Below are 12,691 nucleotides of genomic sequence, written 5' to 3'. Positions count from 1 at the left end.
TATTAGGGGCAGAAGCCGCGGCTACGGAGAGCGAGTGAGGCCACGAAACTTTCGACTGCAAGCTGGTGAATCCAGGCGCCCGCGGGTGTGGAGCGCCGCGGGATGCGGGGAGGTGTCGGGCGTTAGGTTCGTTTGGGACCCGCCGTACTATGGCCTGGGCACCCCGATCCGGTGGCCTTCTACCTCCTCTCTCTAACGTACCCCCATCGTGGGCGCATCCTGTGAGCGCTGGGAATGAGCGGGGCGAGGGGAGTCGCGGAGGGCCTGGGCTGTTCGCTGCTGGGGGCGTCCCGCGCCGGGACTCCGACAGACAGCCGTGGGAGCCCACATCGGCCAGCGGCCCGATGCCCTTCGCTCTGCAGCGGCTCCGGGCCACGTTGCTCCGTCTGCACCGCGAGCGGGAGCTGCTCCTGCGGGCCCGGGACTGTGCCCGCCACCTGCAGGCGGTCGTGCGGCTGCTCCGCTCCAGCCCGTCCGCTAGGGCCCTCTCCCTGCAGCAGCTGCACGGCGACCTGCAGCTGTGCCCTTCGCGTGGGGCGGCTCTGCGCCTCGGCCTCCCGGGCTCCACCGAGTCGCTTCTCCTGGCTCGCCCCGTCGGGCTAGCAGCGCAGCGCCTGGATGCTGCCATTGAGATGCAGCTTCGCGCCCTAGGTCGGGCACCCGCCAGCCTGGGCCTGACGTCCCAGCTAGCCGAACTGTTGCTGGTCCTTCCCTTCTACCACACGCTACAGAGACAAGTCGTGAGCTGCGTTCCTGGGGCCGCGCGCCCATTCCCCGCGACCCGTGTGCTCCATCTCCTGGCTGCTGAGCGGGGTTGTCAGGTGGCACACAGACTGGCTGAGGCCCTTGGTGGCTCGAGTTTACAAGACCAACTCCGTCGGCAGTGCGACGAGGAACGAGAGCTGCTGCCAGGGCTGCTCGGTCTAATAGGGGGCGTGGCTAGCACCGACAGCAGTGGACTGAGGCTCGGAGGGCCTGGAGCCCTGTGGAGCCAGTATTGGACCTTGCTGTGGTCAGCCTGTGCTCAGAGTCTGGAACTAAGCGTGGGACCCTGGGGGGACCCCAGAGCAGTGGCCCAACAGCTGAGTCAGGCACTGTGTCAAGGTGAGTGAGAAATCCAAGCTGGCATGTGGGGGTTGTGGTGAGGGTCTCTCTCTCTCCGTTTACCTTAATCGGCTCACTCATCTCTAGCCTGTCAGCAAGAGCAGGTCCTTTAGAATGAACTTCCCTGAGTTTATAGATTAAGATTTCCCAGGTCACCTTGCTTCCCAACCTGTCTTTGTTTTGAGGTAGGTTTTTTACTAGGTAGTCCACACTGGCCTCAAACTCCTGTGTCAGCTTCCCACGGGCTGAGAGCCACTGTGACTGACTTTGCACCCTGGTTTGAGTGGTAGAGGCCTGTAAATAGGGAGGTTTTGTTTTCCGGCCCTCACCATCTCTCCCATCAGCATCCCTGCCTCAGGAGTGTGAGAAGGAGCTGTTGTCTCTGTGTCACAGCCTGCATCATCGGTCTCTTGTATGGAGCTGGGATCAAGGTAAGGAGAGAGGGATATTGGGGGTGGCCCAAAGAGTCAGTTTGCTCCCCCCTTCAGACTATATTCTGTCATTCCAGGGTTCTGCCAGGCCTTGGGCTCATCCCTGGCGGGTCAAAGCAGCCCTGTTTCACTATCTCAGACTGCTGAGCTGTTGCAGCGGCTTTTTCCTCCGCTTTTGGACACCCTTCGAGAGCCTAAGTCGGAACTTAGCCTGTGTCTTCCTCCAGGTGAGACAGGTGTGGAATGGGGTAGGAGGCAGAGCAGTTGATACCTTTTTCCTTCTCTCTGTTCTGAAGACCTCATGAAGGTAGCCCACAGACCCTAGGATACTCTTCTCTTCCCCTCCAGGTCCTGCACCTGTCGCTCTGGGGCTCTGTACCCTGCAGACAACCTTGATCTGGTTCTTGGGCAGAGCTCAGCATCACCTGGCAGCCTGGGCCCCTGGCTCCTTCCTGCTCCTGATCCAAAAGGATTTGCCTGTGAGTATCCAGGAAGCAGGGAAGGGAGCAGCCTGCCCTGAACTGAGCCCTCACTCCCTGTTTCCACTGAAAGCCTCTACTGCGTGTAGTGGAAGATCTGTCCAGCCTGGCCTCAGAGGCAACCTTAACCCTGGATGTGGAGCAGCAGCTGGGCCTGGAGATCCAGAAGCTAACTGCAAAGATGCAGGTAAGAACACAGATGCAGATGAGAGCATAGATAGATGTAGGTGAGAGTACAGGTGCGGGTGAGAGCACAGGTGCGGGTGAGAGAGCACAGGTGCGGGTGAGAGAGCACAGGTGCGGGTGAGAGAGCACAGGTGCGGGTGAGAGAGCACAGGTGCAGGTGAGAGCACAGGTGCAGATGAGAGAGCGCAGGTGCGGGTGAGAGCACAGATAGATGTAGGTGAGAGCACAGGTGCGGGTGAGAGCACAGATAGATGTAGGTGAGAGCACAGATGTAGGTGAGAGCACAGATAGATGTAGGTGAGAGCACAGGTGCAGGTGAGAAAGCACAGGTGTGGGTGAGAGCACAGGTGCAGGTGAGAGAGCACAGGTGCGGGTGAGAGCACAGATAGATGTAGGTGAGAGCACAGGTACAGGTGAGAGCACAGGTGCGGGTGAGAGCACAGATAGATGTGAGAGCACAGGTGTGGGTGAGAGCACAGATAGATGTAGGTGAGAGCACAGGTGCAGGTGAGAGAGCACAGGTGCAGGTGAGAGCACAGATAGATGTAGGTGAGAGCACAGGTGCAGATGAGAGAGCACAGGTGTCGGTGAGAGCACAGATAGATGTAGGTGAGAGCACAGGTGCAGATGAGAGAGCACAGGTGTGGGTGAGAGCACAGATAGATGTAGGTGAGAGCACAGGTGCAGGTTAGAGAGTACAGGTGCAGGTGAGAGAGCACAGATAGATGTAGGTGAGAGCACAGGTGCAGGTGAGAGAGCACAGGTGCAGGTGAGAGAGCACAGGTGCAGGTGAGAGAGCACAGGTGCGGGTGAGAGCACAGATAGATGTAGGTGAGAGCACAGGTGTCGGTGAGAGCACAGATAGATGTAGGTGAGAGCACAGGTGCAGGTGAGAGAGCACAGGTGCAGGTGAGAGCACAGATAGATGTAGGTGAGAGCACAGGTGCAGGTTAGAGAGCACAGGTGCAGGTGAGAGCACAGATAGATGTAGGTGAGAGCACAGGTGCAGGTGAGAGAACACAGGTGCAGGTGAGAGAGCACAGGTGCAGGTGAGAGAGCACAGGTGCGGGTGAGAGCACAGATAGATGTAGGTGAGAGCACAGGTGCAGGTGAGAGAGCACAGATAGATGTAGGTGAGAGCACAGGTGCAGGTGAGAGAGCACAGGTGCAGGTGAGAGCACAGATAGATGTGAGAGCACAGGTGTGGGTGAGAGCACAGATAGATGTAGGTGAGAGCACAGGTGCAGGTGAGAGAGCACAGATAGATGTAGGTGAGAGCACAGGTGCAGGTGAGAGAGCACAGGTGCAGGTGAGAGAGCACAGGTGCAGGTGAGAGCACAGATAGATGTAGGTGAGAGCACAGGTGCAGGTGAGAGCACAGATAGATGTAGGTGAGAGCACAGGTGCAGGTGAGAGAGCACAGGTGCGGGTGAGAGCACAGATAGATGTAGGTGAGAGCACAGGTGCAGATGAGAGAGCACAGGTGTCGGTGAGAGCACAGATAGATGTAGGTGAGAGCACAGGTGCAGATGAGAGAGCACAGGTGTGGGTGAGAGCACAGATAGATGTAGGTGAGAGCACAGGTGCAGGTTAGAGAGTACAGGTGCAGGTGAGAGAGCACAGATAGATGTAGGTGAGAGCACAGGTGCAGGTGAGAGAGCACAGGTGCAGGTGAGAGAGCACAGGTGCGGGTGAGAGCACAGATAGATGTAGGTGAGAGCACAGGTGTCGGTGAGAGCACAGATAGATGTAGGTGAGAGCACAGGTGCAGGTGAGAGAGCACAGGTGCAGGTGAGAGCACAGATAGATGTAGGTGAGAGCACAGGTGCAGGTTAGAGAGCACAGGTGCAGGTGAGAGCACAGATAGATGTAGGTGAGAGCACAGGTGCAGGTGAGAGAGCACAGATAGATGTAGGTGAGAGCACAGGTGCAGGTGAGAGAGCACAGGTGCGGGTGAGAGCACAGGTGCAGGTGAGAGAGCACTGGTGCGTGTGAGAGCACAGATAGATGTAGGTGAGAGCACAGGTGCAGGTGAGAGAACACAGGTGTGGGTGAGAGCACAGATAGATGTAGGTGAGAGCACAGGTGCAGGTGAGAGAACACAGGTGTGGGTGAGAGCACAGATAGATGTAGGTAGAGCACAGGTGCAGGCGAGAGCACAGGTCCAAGTGAGAGCAGAACCCCTGATAGTGGCAGTGTGTGCCCCAACTAGGGAATGAGCAGAGTAGAATCTGTTGCAATCTCCTTGGAGTCTCCACTAAATTCACTTTTTCTTTGTTGGTTTCTTGTTCTGCCTTAGTCTTTACTATGGAAAAATTTCAAATATGGTCGTCACAGTAATCAGCTCATGGTCAGTTATGATTCGCACCCACCTGCTAATAGTGAAAGCCACTGACATCATTGCTTAGACTTATTTCATTAGCGACTGCAAAAAGTGGTATTCTATAATTACATCTTTCACTGCTCCTGCTAATGTTCAGTTCAATGGTCCTTCTCTCTTTAGGTTTAATGTGTGTGTTTGCTTGCTTATTTTGTTTTGTTGAGAAAGGGTCTCACTATGTCATTCTGGCTGGTCTGGAACTCGATATGTTGACAAGGCTAGCCTAAAACTCAGAGTGATTTGCCTGCCTCTGGTTCTTAAATGCTGAGTTTAAAGGTGTATACCATCACATCTTAATTTATAGTTTTATAATACTACATGTCTACATGTAATAGTATAATAGTACATGTCTACAGTTTAAAAAGTGAAATGTAGCTGGGCGGTGGTGATGAAAGCCTTACTCCCAGCACTCGGGAGGCAGAGACAGGCAGATCTCTGAGTGCAAGTTCCAGGACAGCCAAGGCTGTCTCAGAGTAAAACAAAACAAAAAAGAAAGATGTAAACTGGGGCTGTGGCTAACAGTAAAGCATGGACTGATCATGTAGCAAGACTTTCTTTGATTCCAACTGTGAGCAGGAAAGGTCGGGGGAAGCAGCAAGGTGGTTCTGACAACCTGAACTCATCTCCAGGGTCCATGTGGGGAAGAGAGAGAACCAGTGTCTGCAAGTTGTCCTCTCCATATGTAAGCATACCAACACACACACACATTCATGTGCACACACATACACACACGCTTGCACGCGCGCAGAGAGAAAGGTGGGGAGAGGGAGGTTAAAAAGTAAAGTATTGCCGGGCAGTGGTGGCGCACGCCTTTAATCCCAGCACTCAGGGGGCAGAGGCAGGTGGATCTCTGTGAGTTCGAGGCCAGCCTGGTCTACAAGAGCTAGTGCCAGGACAGGCTCCAAAGCTACAGAGAAACCCTGTCTCGAAAAACTAAATAATAATAATAATAATTAAAAAGTAAAGTATTATTTTTTAAGGCCTCTAATGAGAACAATTCCACCTTCTTTGTGTGGTTGGTTGGTTGTTTCCCCCTCTCTCTGAATCATTCCTGAGCCTCATGTGTGCTAGATAAGCTCCATGTCACCAAGCTATGTCATCAGCCCCTTACTGTACGTGATTTCCTTCGGCATTTATTGATAAAGCTTTTCTGTCTTAATTCTGTCCCATTTTGCACACTATTGCTCCCTACTGTGGAAAATGTAGAATATGAGGTTCTTTTCATTTTCTCCTGTGCGACTGTCGAGTCCCTGCTGACTCTCAGCTCTTTGCTTTGCTTTTCTGCTCACCAAGCATCTTGCTGCCGTGAGCTCACACCTCAGTTCTCCTGAATCCCAGACAGTCCAGCAACTGTTTGGCGTTTCTTCCATGGTTACTGTTGTTGCCCAGAGTACGGGATCATGAGTAAGACCTGACAGTGATGTTTTGGGAACCTAAAGGAGAACCATGGCAGGTGTGAACATTGTGGAGTGTTCCATAAAGTACCTGAGGCTTAACCAGTGGCTGGGCAGCCTCTTGAGTAGCAGGACAGTTCTCAGCCTGAGTAGCAGGCAGCCTCAGAGTAGTAAGAGTGGGTTCCCCATAGAGTCTTCTTGGGGAACCGAAGCTGATGGTTGATATGCTTGCTCTGCTGATATAAATGCTCAATCTCTCTCTCTCTCTCTTCTGTATGTGTGTGGGCTCATGTGTGTCAGAAAAGAGTGTGGGAATTGGCAGACTAAGCGAGTTAGTATTAAATCATCGGAGGCAAGGCCAGGTGTGGTGGTGTACACCTTTAGTCCTGGTACAGAGGAGGCTGACGCAGAATTTTGAGTTTGAGGCCAGCCTGGGCTACATGGAACATATAAGGCCAACTTGGGTTAGACAATAAGACCCTGTGAAGATGGGAGGGAGGAGAAAACGCCATGTTGGAGAAGGGAAGAGTTTAGGTTTCTTGAGTGTCAGATATGCCAGGAACCCAATGGCTGTCTTTCCTCCCTTTAGCTTCTTGGGATCACACAGCCATATCTTTCTTTGTTCTCTTTTGTTCTTTATTTCCCCCTCTCCCCTTCTTGTTTCATGAAAGAGTACACTCGAACTGGCCTCATGGAACTTGCGATTCTCCTGCTTCAGCTTCCCGACCTGGAGTTATAGCATATGCCGTTGTGCTCAGCTCACATTTTGACAACTTCTGCCAAATGCCCCATTTTTCAGATTCTTCTCTGTGAGATAAGCAGCAAAACAAAGACCCTGGTTATCGCTGTCTTCTCCCTTTCACAAAAGACAGCCTGCTGTGATAGTCCCCTTTTATTATTTACTTTGCAGATGGCAAAAAATACTTAATGAAAAGGACATTTCAAAGGCTCCTGAATGCCAGAATCACAGCCATGGACCCTGGTCTGCATCCACTGCCTTCCTTTTTGGATGTAGCCAGATCATTTTCATTTCCCCCTTTGCCTCAGCCCCTGCCTGGCCTGACCAGAGCACACAGACCCACCTGTCTACTGTAAGTCATAAGCCAACTTGGCTTTTGTTTTTATTTCTTGAGACGGTGTCCAGACTGGCCCCAAGCTTGTTATGTAGCTGAGGTTGGTCATGAATTCCTGATGCTCCTGCTTCCACTTTCCAAATGCTGGGAGTACAGGCATGTAGGTAGACCTTTATGCCCCCTTCCCATACCAGTCAGTTCCCAAATAACCACACGGAGACTTTTTAATTTTGAATGCTCAGCTGATAGCTTACACTTGTTTTTAACCAGCTCTTATAACTTAAATTAACCCATTTCTGTTCATCTGTGTGCTGCCCCTAGGCCCACTTACCTCATCTGTGTGCTTTTTATGTTGCTTCTTCTGAGTTGGGCTGGCGATTCCTGAGACTCCTCCTCCTTCATCCCTGCAGTCTCTTAGTCTGGTTTTCCTGCCTAACCTCATTCTGCCTAGCTATAGGCCAGAAAGCTCCTTTATTAAAACAATCACAGTGGCATATATTCACACAGTGTGAAGGAATATTCCACACAGGTCTATAACCCAACATGCCTGACTTGTCATGTGCCTCTGACTACTAAGAACTGGTAATCCTACATACTGTGCCCAGTTTGGGTCCAGACCTCATGGAAACTTCAGTTAAAGTTGCAACATTTCTCCTTAGAAAATGCCCAGGCTCCCACAGTGATGCATGGATTTGGGGTTTCACAGACCCCACGCTGAGCCCTCAGAAGGGAGAAGCACCATCTCATCAGTGTAACCCACAGGCCCTTCCTACTTTCCTCCCCCTCTACAGCTCCTGCCCGAAGAGTCGCTGAGTCTCTTTTTCCAAGAATGCCATAAACAAGCCACACAGGGCTTCAAGATTCACATGCCAAGGGGTCGATACTGGAGGCTTCGACTGTGCCCTGGTAATTTTTCTTTTTTCTCTGTAGTGCTGGGGAAGAAACCCAGGACTTCACACATGCTAGGCTAGCAAGCCCTACCGACTGAGAGAGACACACAGAAACCCCAGCCCACTGTCTTGGTAACTCCTCAGGTCCACCTTCTCCTTCCAAGGGTTCCCAACATGAATGGTGACTCAACACCACTGTCAGCATCCTTGTCCTTACCTTTGTGCCCTTCCCTCTGGTGCCCACTGGATTTCTAGAGTGTCACAATCTGTCCTTACTCTTCTCTCTCTCCAGAACATCCCAGTGCTCCTAGTGAGTATGCAGGGATGGTGGTCTGCACTGTGCTGGAGCCTGTGTTGCAAGGACTGCAGGGATTGCCACCCGAAGCCCAAGTCCCTGCCCTCAGCCAGGCACTGACAGCCATACTGGGTGCCTGGCTTGACCACATCCTCACCCATGGGATCCGGTTCAGGTGGGAAGGAAAGATGGTCGTGGCCGAGGGAGAATGTCAACAGGGAAAATGGAGAACACTGGGGCAGAGCAGTCTGGGGAGGCACGTGTCAGGTGGCCACATTGTACCTGGACATCTAGTCTGCAGGGGGCGCTGCAGCTCAAACAAGACTTCGGAGTGGTCAGGGCAGTTCTGGAACAGGAGCAGTGGGGCCTGTCCCGGGAGCTTCGCCAGACTCTACTCTCACTCAGCATCTTCCAGCGGATAGATGGGGCCCTGCTGTGTCTACTGCAGCAGCCCCTGCCCAAGAATCCAGGCCACAGAAGACCTTCCTGTTGTTGTGAGTCATTCATTACCCCTCCCCAATCCCAGGTTTTCCCAAGTCCCTCCATCACTGCTTTAAGAAACCACACCCCCATCTCATCATTGGCATTAGCATCACCCACCAACCTGCCTTCCACGCCTGCCTTTTCAGGTTTTTGTAATGAAGTCCAGACCACTGAACTGCCCACCAGCAACCTCAACAGCCTGGAGAACTTGGCACCCCCTCTACGGCCTGGAGTCTCCCCAGCTCAGAACATGCACCTGCAAAGCACCCTAAGAGGAGGAGGAGGACCCAGTCCTGAGGCTTACCTGGCTGGAAACCAGCAGGCCTGGCTTGCCCTAAGGCTGCACCCTCACCCTCGGTGGCACCTATCCTTTCTTTCTTGCCTGGGAACAAGCCCTGAGCCCTAGGTTGCCTAGAACCAGGAGTTCCAAATCGTGGGCAGTTAAGCTTCAGTCGAGGAACTGTGTGTTAGAGAGGCTTAAAATCGGGATCTCGGGAGAACACGTATATAAACTACACAGTCTGGAATTGAATCCAAGATCATCCTAGTACCTGGAATCCAGAGTAATGGGCAAACTACAGCCGGAAATCTGAAAGTCCGTGACAATGAAGACAAGAGCTAGAAATAGCTAGATTTACAGGGTTGGCTCGCAAGAGACAGAAGCAATCTATATGCTTTCTCTTGAATCCCAGCAACAAGGCTAAAGTTAATTAATTCATGGGGAAACACAGAGGGAGCAAGCATTTCTACACGTGGAGAACTTGTCTTAAGCCTTCCCTGTTTCTATTTTTAGTCATTAGGCTGTAGGACCTTGACAACATTTAAACTGTTCAATTACCAGGTGAGGCTTGCTTCCTGGTGGGTTGGACAGTCCCTGCTGTGGTAATCCTTCATCGGAAGCAGCCAGGATTTAGGATGGTGTTGACCTAGATCTAGCAGGCAGGATGCTGAACGGGCAAAGCTGCGGGAGACGAAGTGTTTTCGTGCAAAGGGGGTTTTTGCACATTCACTGTCTACGCTGCGTGTCGCACAGGGTAAGGCTAACGCCTGAAGTATTCGCGGACCGCCCACCCTGGGTTCCTTGGCGGCCCGGGAGGGCAGCCGCTACAGGTCCCGCAGAGGCCGCCGGAAGCGGTCCCTTCCAATAAAGCGATCCCCAGCACTACTTCCGGGGGAGAGGTAACCATGGCGGCGGCTTTATCTCGGCTGGGACTGCGGCCGGTCAAGCTGGTTCGAGTTCAGTTCTGCCCGTTTGAGAAGAACGTGGAATCCACAAGGTACGGGTTCTGGGGAGGTGGGAGGCGTCCGCGCTCCCGACGCCTGTGCGCGCACCCCCTGCCCGAGTTCCAAGGCCTCTCAGACCTGCGCTCCCTGCCTCGTGCACGCCCCTTCGTCCCCGGGCGCGCTCACGGGGTCCTTCCACCGCAGGACCTTTCTCCAGGCGGTGAGCAGCGAGAAGGTCCGTGCCACAAACCTCAACTGCTCGGTGATCGCCGACGTGAGGCACGACGGCTCCGAGCCCTGCGTGGACGTGGTATTCGGTAGGCCTGACTGGGATGCGGGCGGGCGACGGCGGACTCCGGGTCCCTGATTCATCGGTTTGCATCTTCCCCAGGGGACGGGTATCGGCTGATTATGCGCGGCGCCCACCTCACTGCTCAAGAAATGTTCACTGCCTTCGCCTCCCACATTCGGGCCAGGAACGCAGCGGCAGCATCCGCACCCAGCACAGACAAGCCGGGCTCAGTTAAGCCGGGCTCAGTTACTGGTACCCGGCGCTGACATTGCAGAAGAGGACAACTACCGAATGTTAACTTGGAACTAGAGACAGTTGTCTAAGAAGAGCTGGGCTTAATCATTTTAAAGCCTCCATGGGTGTCATGAAACAGACTGACAGTGTGCAAGGAACCCTGACACTTAACAGTGCTTTGGGGGCAAAATAAGTGAGATTAGGTGGTGAAGGGTCAGGACAAATTTGAATTTTTCTATCTCTTCCCTCACTGCTTAATCATATTTGAACTTGGCGTCATCTGTCGCTCGAGTACTGTTTAATTAAATATTTATTGCCGAATGAATGTTATTTTGCGCAGGTTGTTTGCTTGGTTGATTTTCGAGACAGGCTCTTGTCATGAACTAACCTGAGACTTGGTATGTAGCCCAAGGTGGATTCTTCTGCCTCAGACTCCTGAGTGCTGGGATTATAGATGAACATCACCACACCAGGCTTCAGGCCTCATCGTTCTTGGTAGTTTTGTCTACTCTTAGTAGTTTTCTCTGTTTTTAGTAGTTCTTGTTTACTCTCATAAGGAGTCTGTCTTAGTTAGGGTTTCTATTGCTGTGACAAGACACCGTGACCATGACAACTCTTATAAAGGAAAACCATTTAATTGGGGCTGGCTTACTGTTTCAGAGGTCCATTATTGCCTTGGTAGGAAGCATGATGGCATACAGACATGGTGCTGTAGAAGGACTTGAGAGAGTTCTATATCTTCATCTATAGGCAGCAGGAAGAAACGATAACACATTCCTCCAACAAGGCCACATGAATTTGTGGGAGCCATTTCTTTTCAAACCACCACAGAACCACCCATTCTGTCATAATTTAAACTGCTCCAGACTTAAGCCCTACATTTCTGTTTAGTTTTAACCCCAACTTCTGTGGTTACCTGCTCCCAATTTCCTTCATATGCCACCAATATTCTTTCCTTAAAGTGGCACAGACCATCCCAGCTACTCAGGAGGCCAGCCTGGTCTATTTAGCAAGACCTTTCCGTTCTCACTCCTTCTCCTGTACCATTTGGCATTCTCCTTCCTGGTGACATTTTCCCGAATCATTTTTTGCTGCTACTTAATCTTATTCTTCAGATACATAATGGCTTATTTCTCAGAGCACCTGAAATAGGTTTTAGTCCAGCAGACATTGATGTGACCATGAAATCATTTTAGAGGATTAAATGGTATAAAAAGTTAGCCATTCATGCTACATGAGTATTCTTTTAGGAAACTTTAGTTTTAAGCAAATAACCATGTGTATTTTATAACATAAAGGCACTCCAATGTGTGTGTGTTTGTGTTTGCAAGTACTGGGTTACAGTACACATTGTTTCTTTTTGTTTTGTTTTTCTGAGACACAATTTCTCTACGTAACAGCCTTGGCTGTTGGCTGTCCTGGAACTTGCTCTATAGACCTGTCTTCCCCAGGATTCCATTCCTCAGTGCTGAGGTTACTACCCCAGCTGGCTTTTATGCAGGTATACTGGATCCCAAGTCAATTTCTCATGCTTTCCCAGCAAGTGCTCAAATCACTGGGCCACCTTCCCAGCCCCCTTGTTTCTTACTATGTATTACAAGGGAAGAAAAAAAATAGCCACAGTTACTGCCAAAGAAGAACGTAATGCCCAGTGAAGGTAATCAGGCTGCTATGTAATTTACCAACTACATTAACTGTGGAGCCCCCCTCCGTCCAGCAGTACTATAACTCTTCCCTGCCTAAAAGGATACCGGAGACTTCTCTCTCCACCCTCCTTTTTTTTTTTGGTTTTTCGAGACAGGGTTTCTCTGTGGTTTTTGGAGCCTGTCCTGGAACTAGCTCTTGTAGACCAGGCTGGTCTCGAACTCACAGAGATACGCCTGCCTCTGCCTCCCGAGTGCTGGGATTAAAGGTGTGCACCACCATCGCCCAGCATCTCTCCACCCTCCTTTAAGGTACCAAAGACATCTCTCTCCACCGTCCTTTAAGGTTCCAGAGGATTCTCTCTCCACCGCCCTTTAAGGTACCAGAGGCTTCTCTCTCCACCGTCCTTTAAGGTACCAGAGGCTTCTCTCTCCACCCTCCTTTAAAGTACCAGAGGCTTCTCTCTCCACCGCCCTTTAAGGTACCAGAGACTTCTCTCTCCACCCTCCTTTAAGGTACCAGAGGCTTCTCTCTCCACCGCCCTTTAAGGTACCAGAGGCTTCTCTCTCCACCGTCCTTTAA

The 12,691-nt window shown here is 51.7% G+C and overlaps 2 protein-coding genes across 3 annotated transcripts; both read left to right on the top strand.

Moving 5' to 3' along the window:
- On the top strand, positions 1 to 9,566 carry Ccdc142 (coiled-coil domain containing 142). 2 transcript variants are annotated; one of them, XR_012911628.1, is made up of 9 exons: positions 1 to 1,104; positions 1,449 to 1,535; positions 1,613 to 1,762; positions 1,884 to 2,014; positions 2,088 to 2,201; positions 7,839 to 7,953; positions 8,230 to 8,407; positions 8,534 to 8,726; positions 8,862 to 8,994. XR_012911628.1 is itself a non-coding variant. In XM_075983765.1 (9 exons), the coding sequence occupies exons 1-9, from the start codon at positions 150 to 152 to the stop codon at positions 9,119 to 9,121; spliced, it is 2,190 nt and encodes a 729-aa protein (XP_075839880.1). In that variant the 5' UTR covers positions 2 to 149; the 3' UTR covers positions 9,122 to 9,566. The 2 variants fall into 2 exon arrangements, 1 of the variants encoding a protein (XP_075839880.1); XM_075983765.1 differs by having other exon boundaries at positions 2 to 1,104; positions 8,527 to 8,726; positions 8,862 to 9,566.
- A 188-nt stretch (positions 9,567 to 9,754) lies between these two features.
- Mrpl53 (mitochondrial ribosomal protein L53) lies at positions 9,755 to 10,790 on the top strand. The gene is made up of 3 exons (XM_075983767.1): positions 9,755 to 9,992; positions 10,144 to 10,256; positions 10,331 to 10,790. Exons 1-3 carry the CDS (start codon positions 9,901 to 9,903, stop codon positions 10,495 to 10,497), a joined length of 372 nt encoding a protein of 123 aa, XP_075839882.1. The 5' UTR covers positions 9,755 to 9,900; the 3' UTR covers positions 10,498 to 10,790.
- Positions 10,791 to 12,691: the final 1,901 nt, after the last annotated feature.

This window comes from Microtus pennsylvanicus, chromosome 8 (genome assembly GCF_037038515.1).
Source record: "Microtus pennsylvanicus isolate mMicPen1 chromosome 8, mMicPen1.hap1, whole genome shotgun sequence".
NCBI classification, from domain to species: Eukaryota; Metazoa; Chordata; class Mammalia; order Rodentia; family Cricetidae; genus Microtus; species Microtus pennsylvanicus.
Note: the sequence above shows the minus strand (reverse complement) of the source record. Positions and strands in the feature narration are given on the sequence as shown.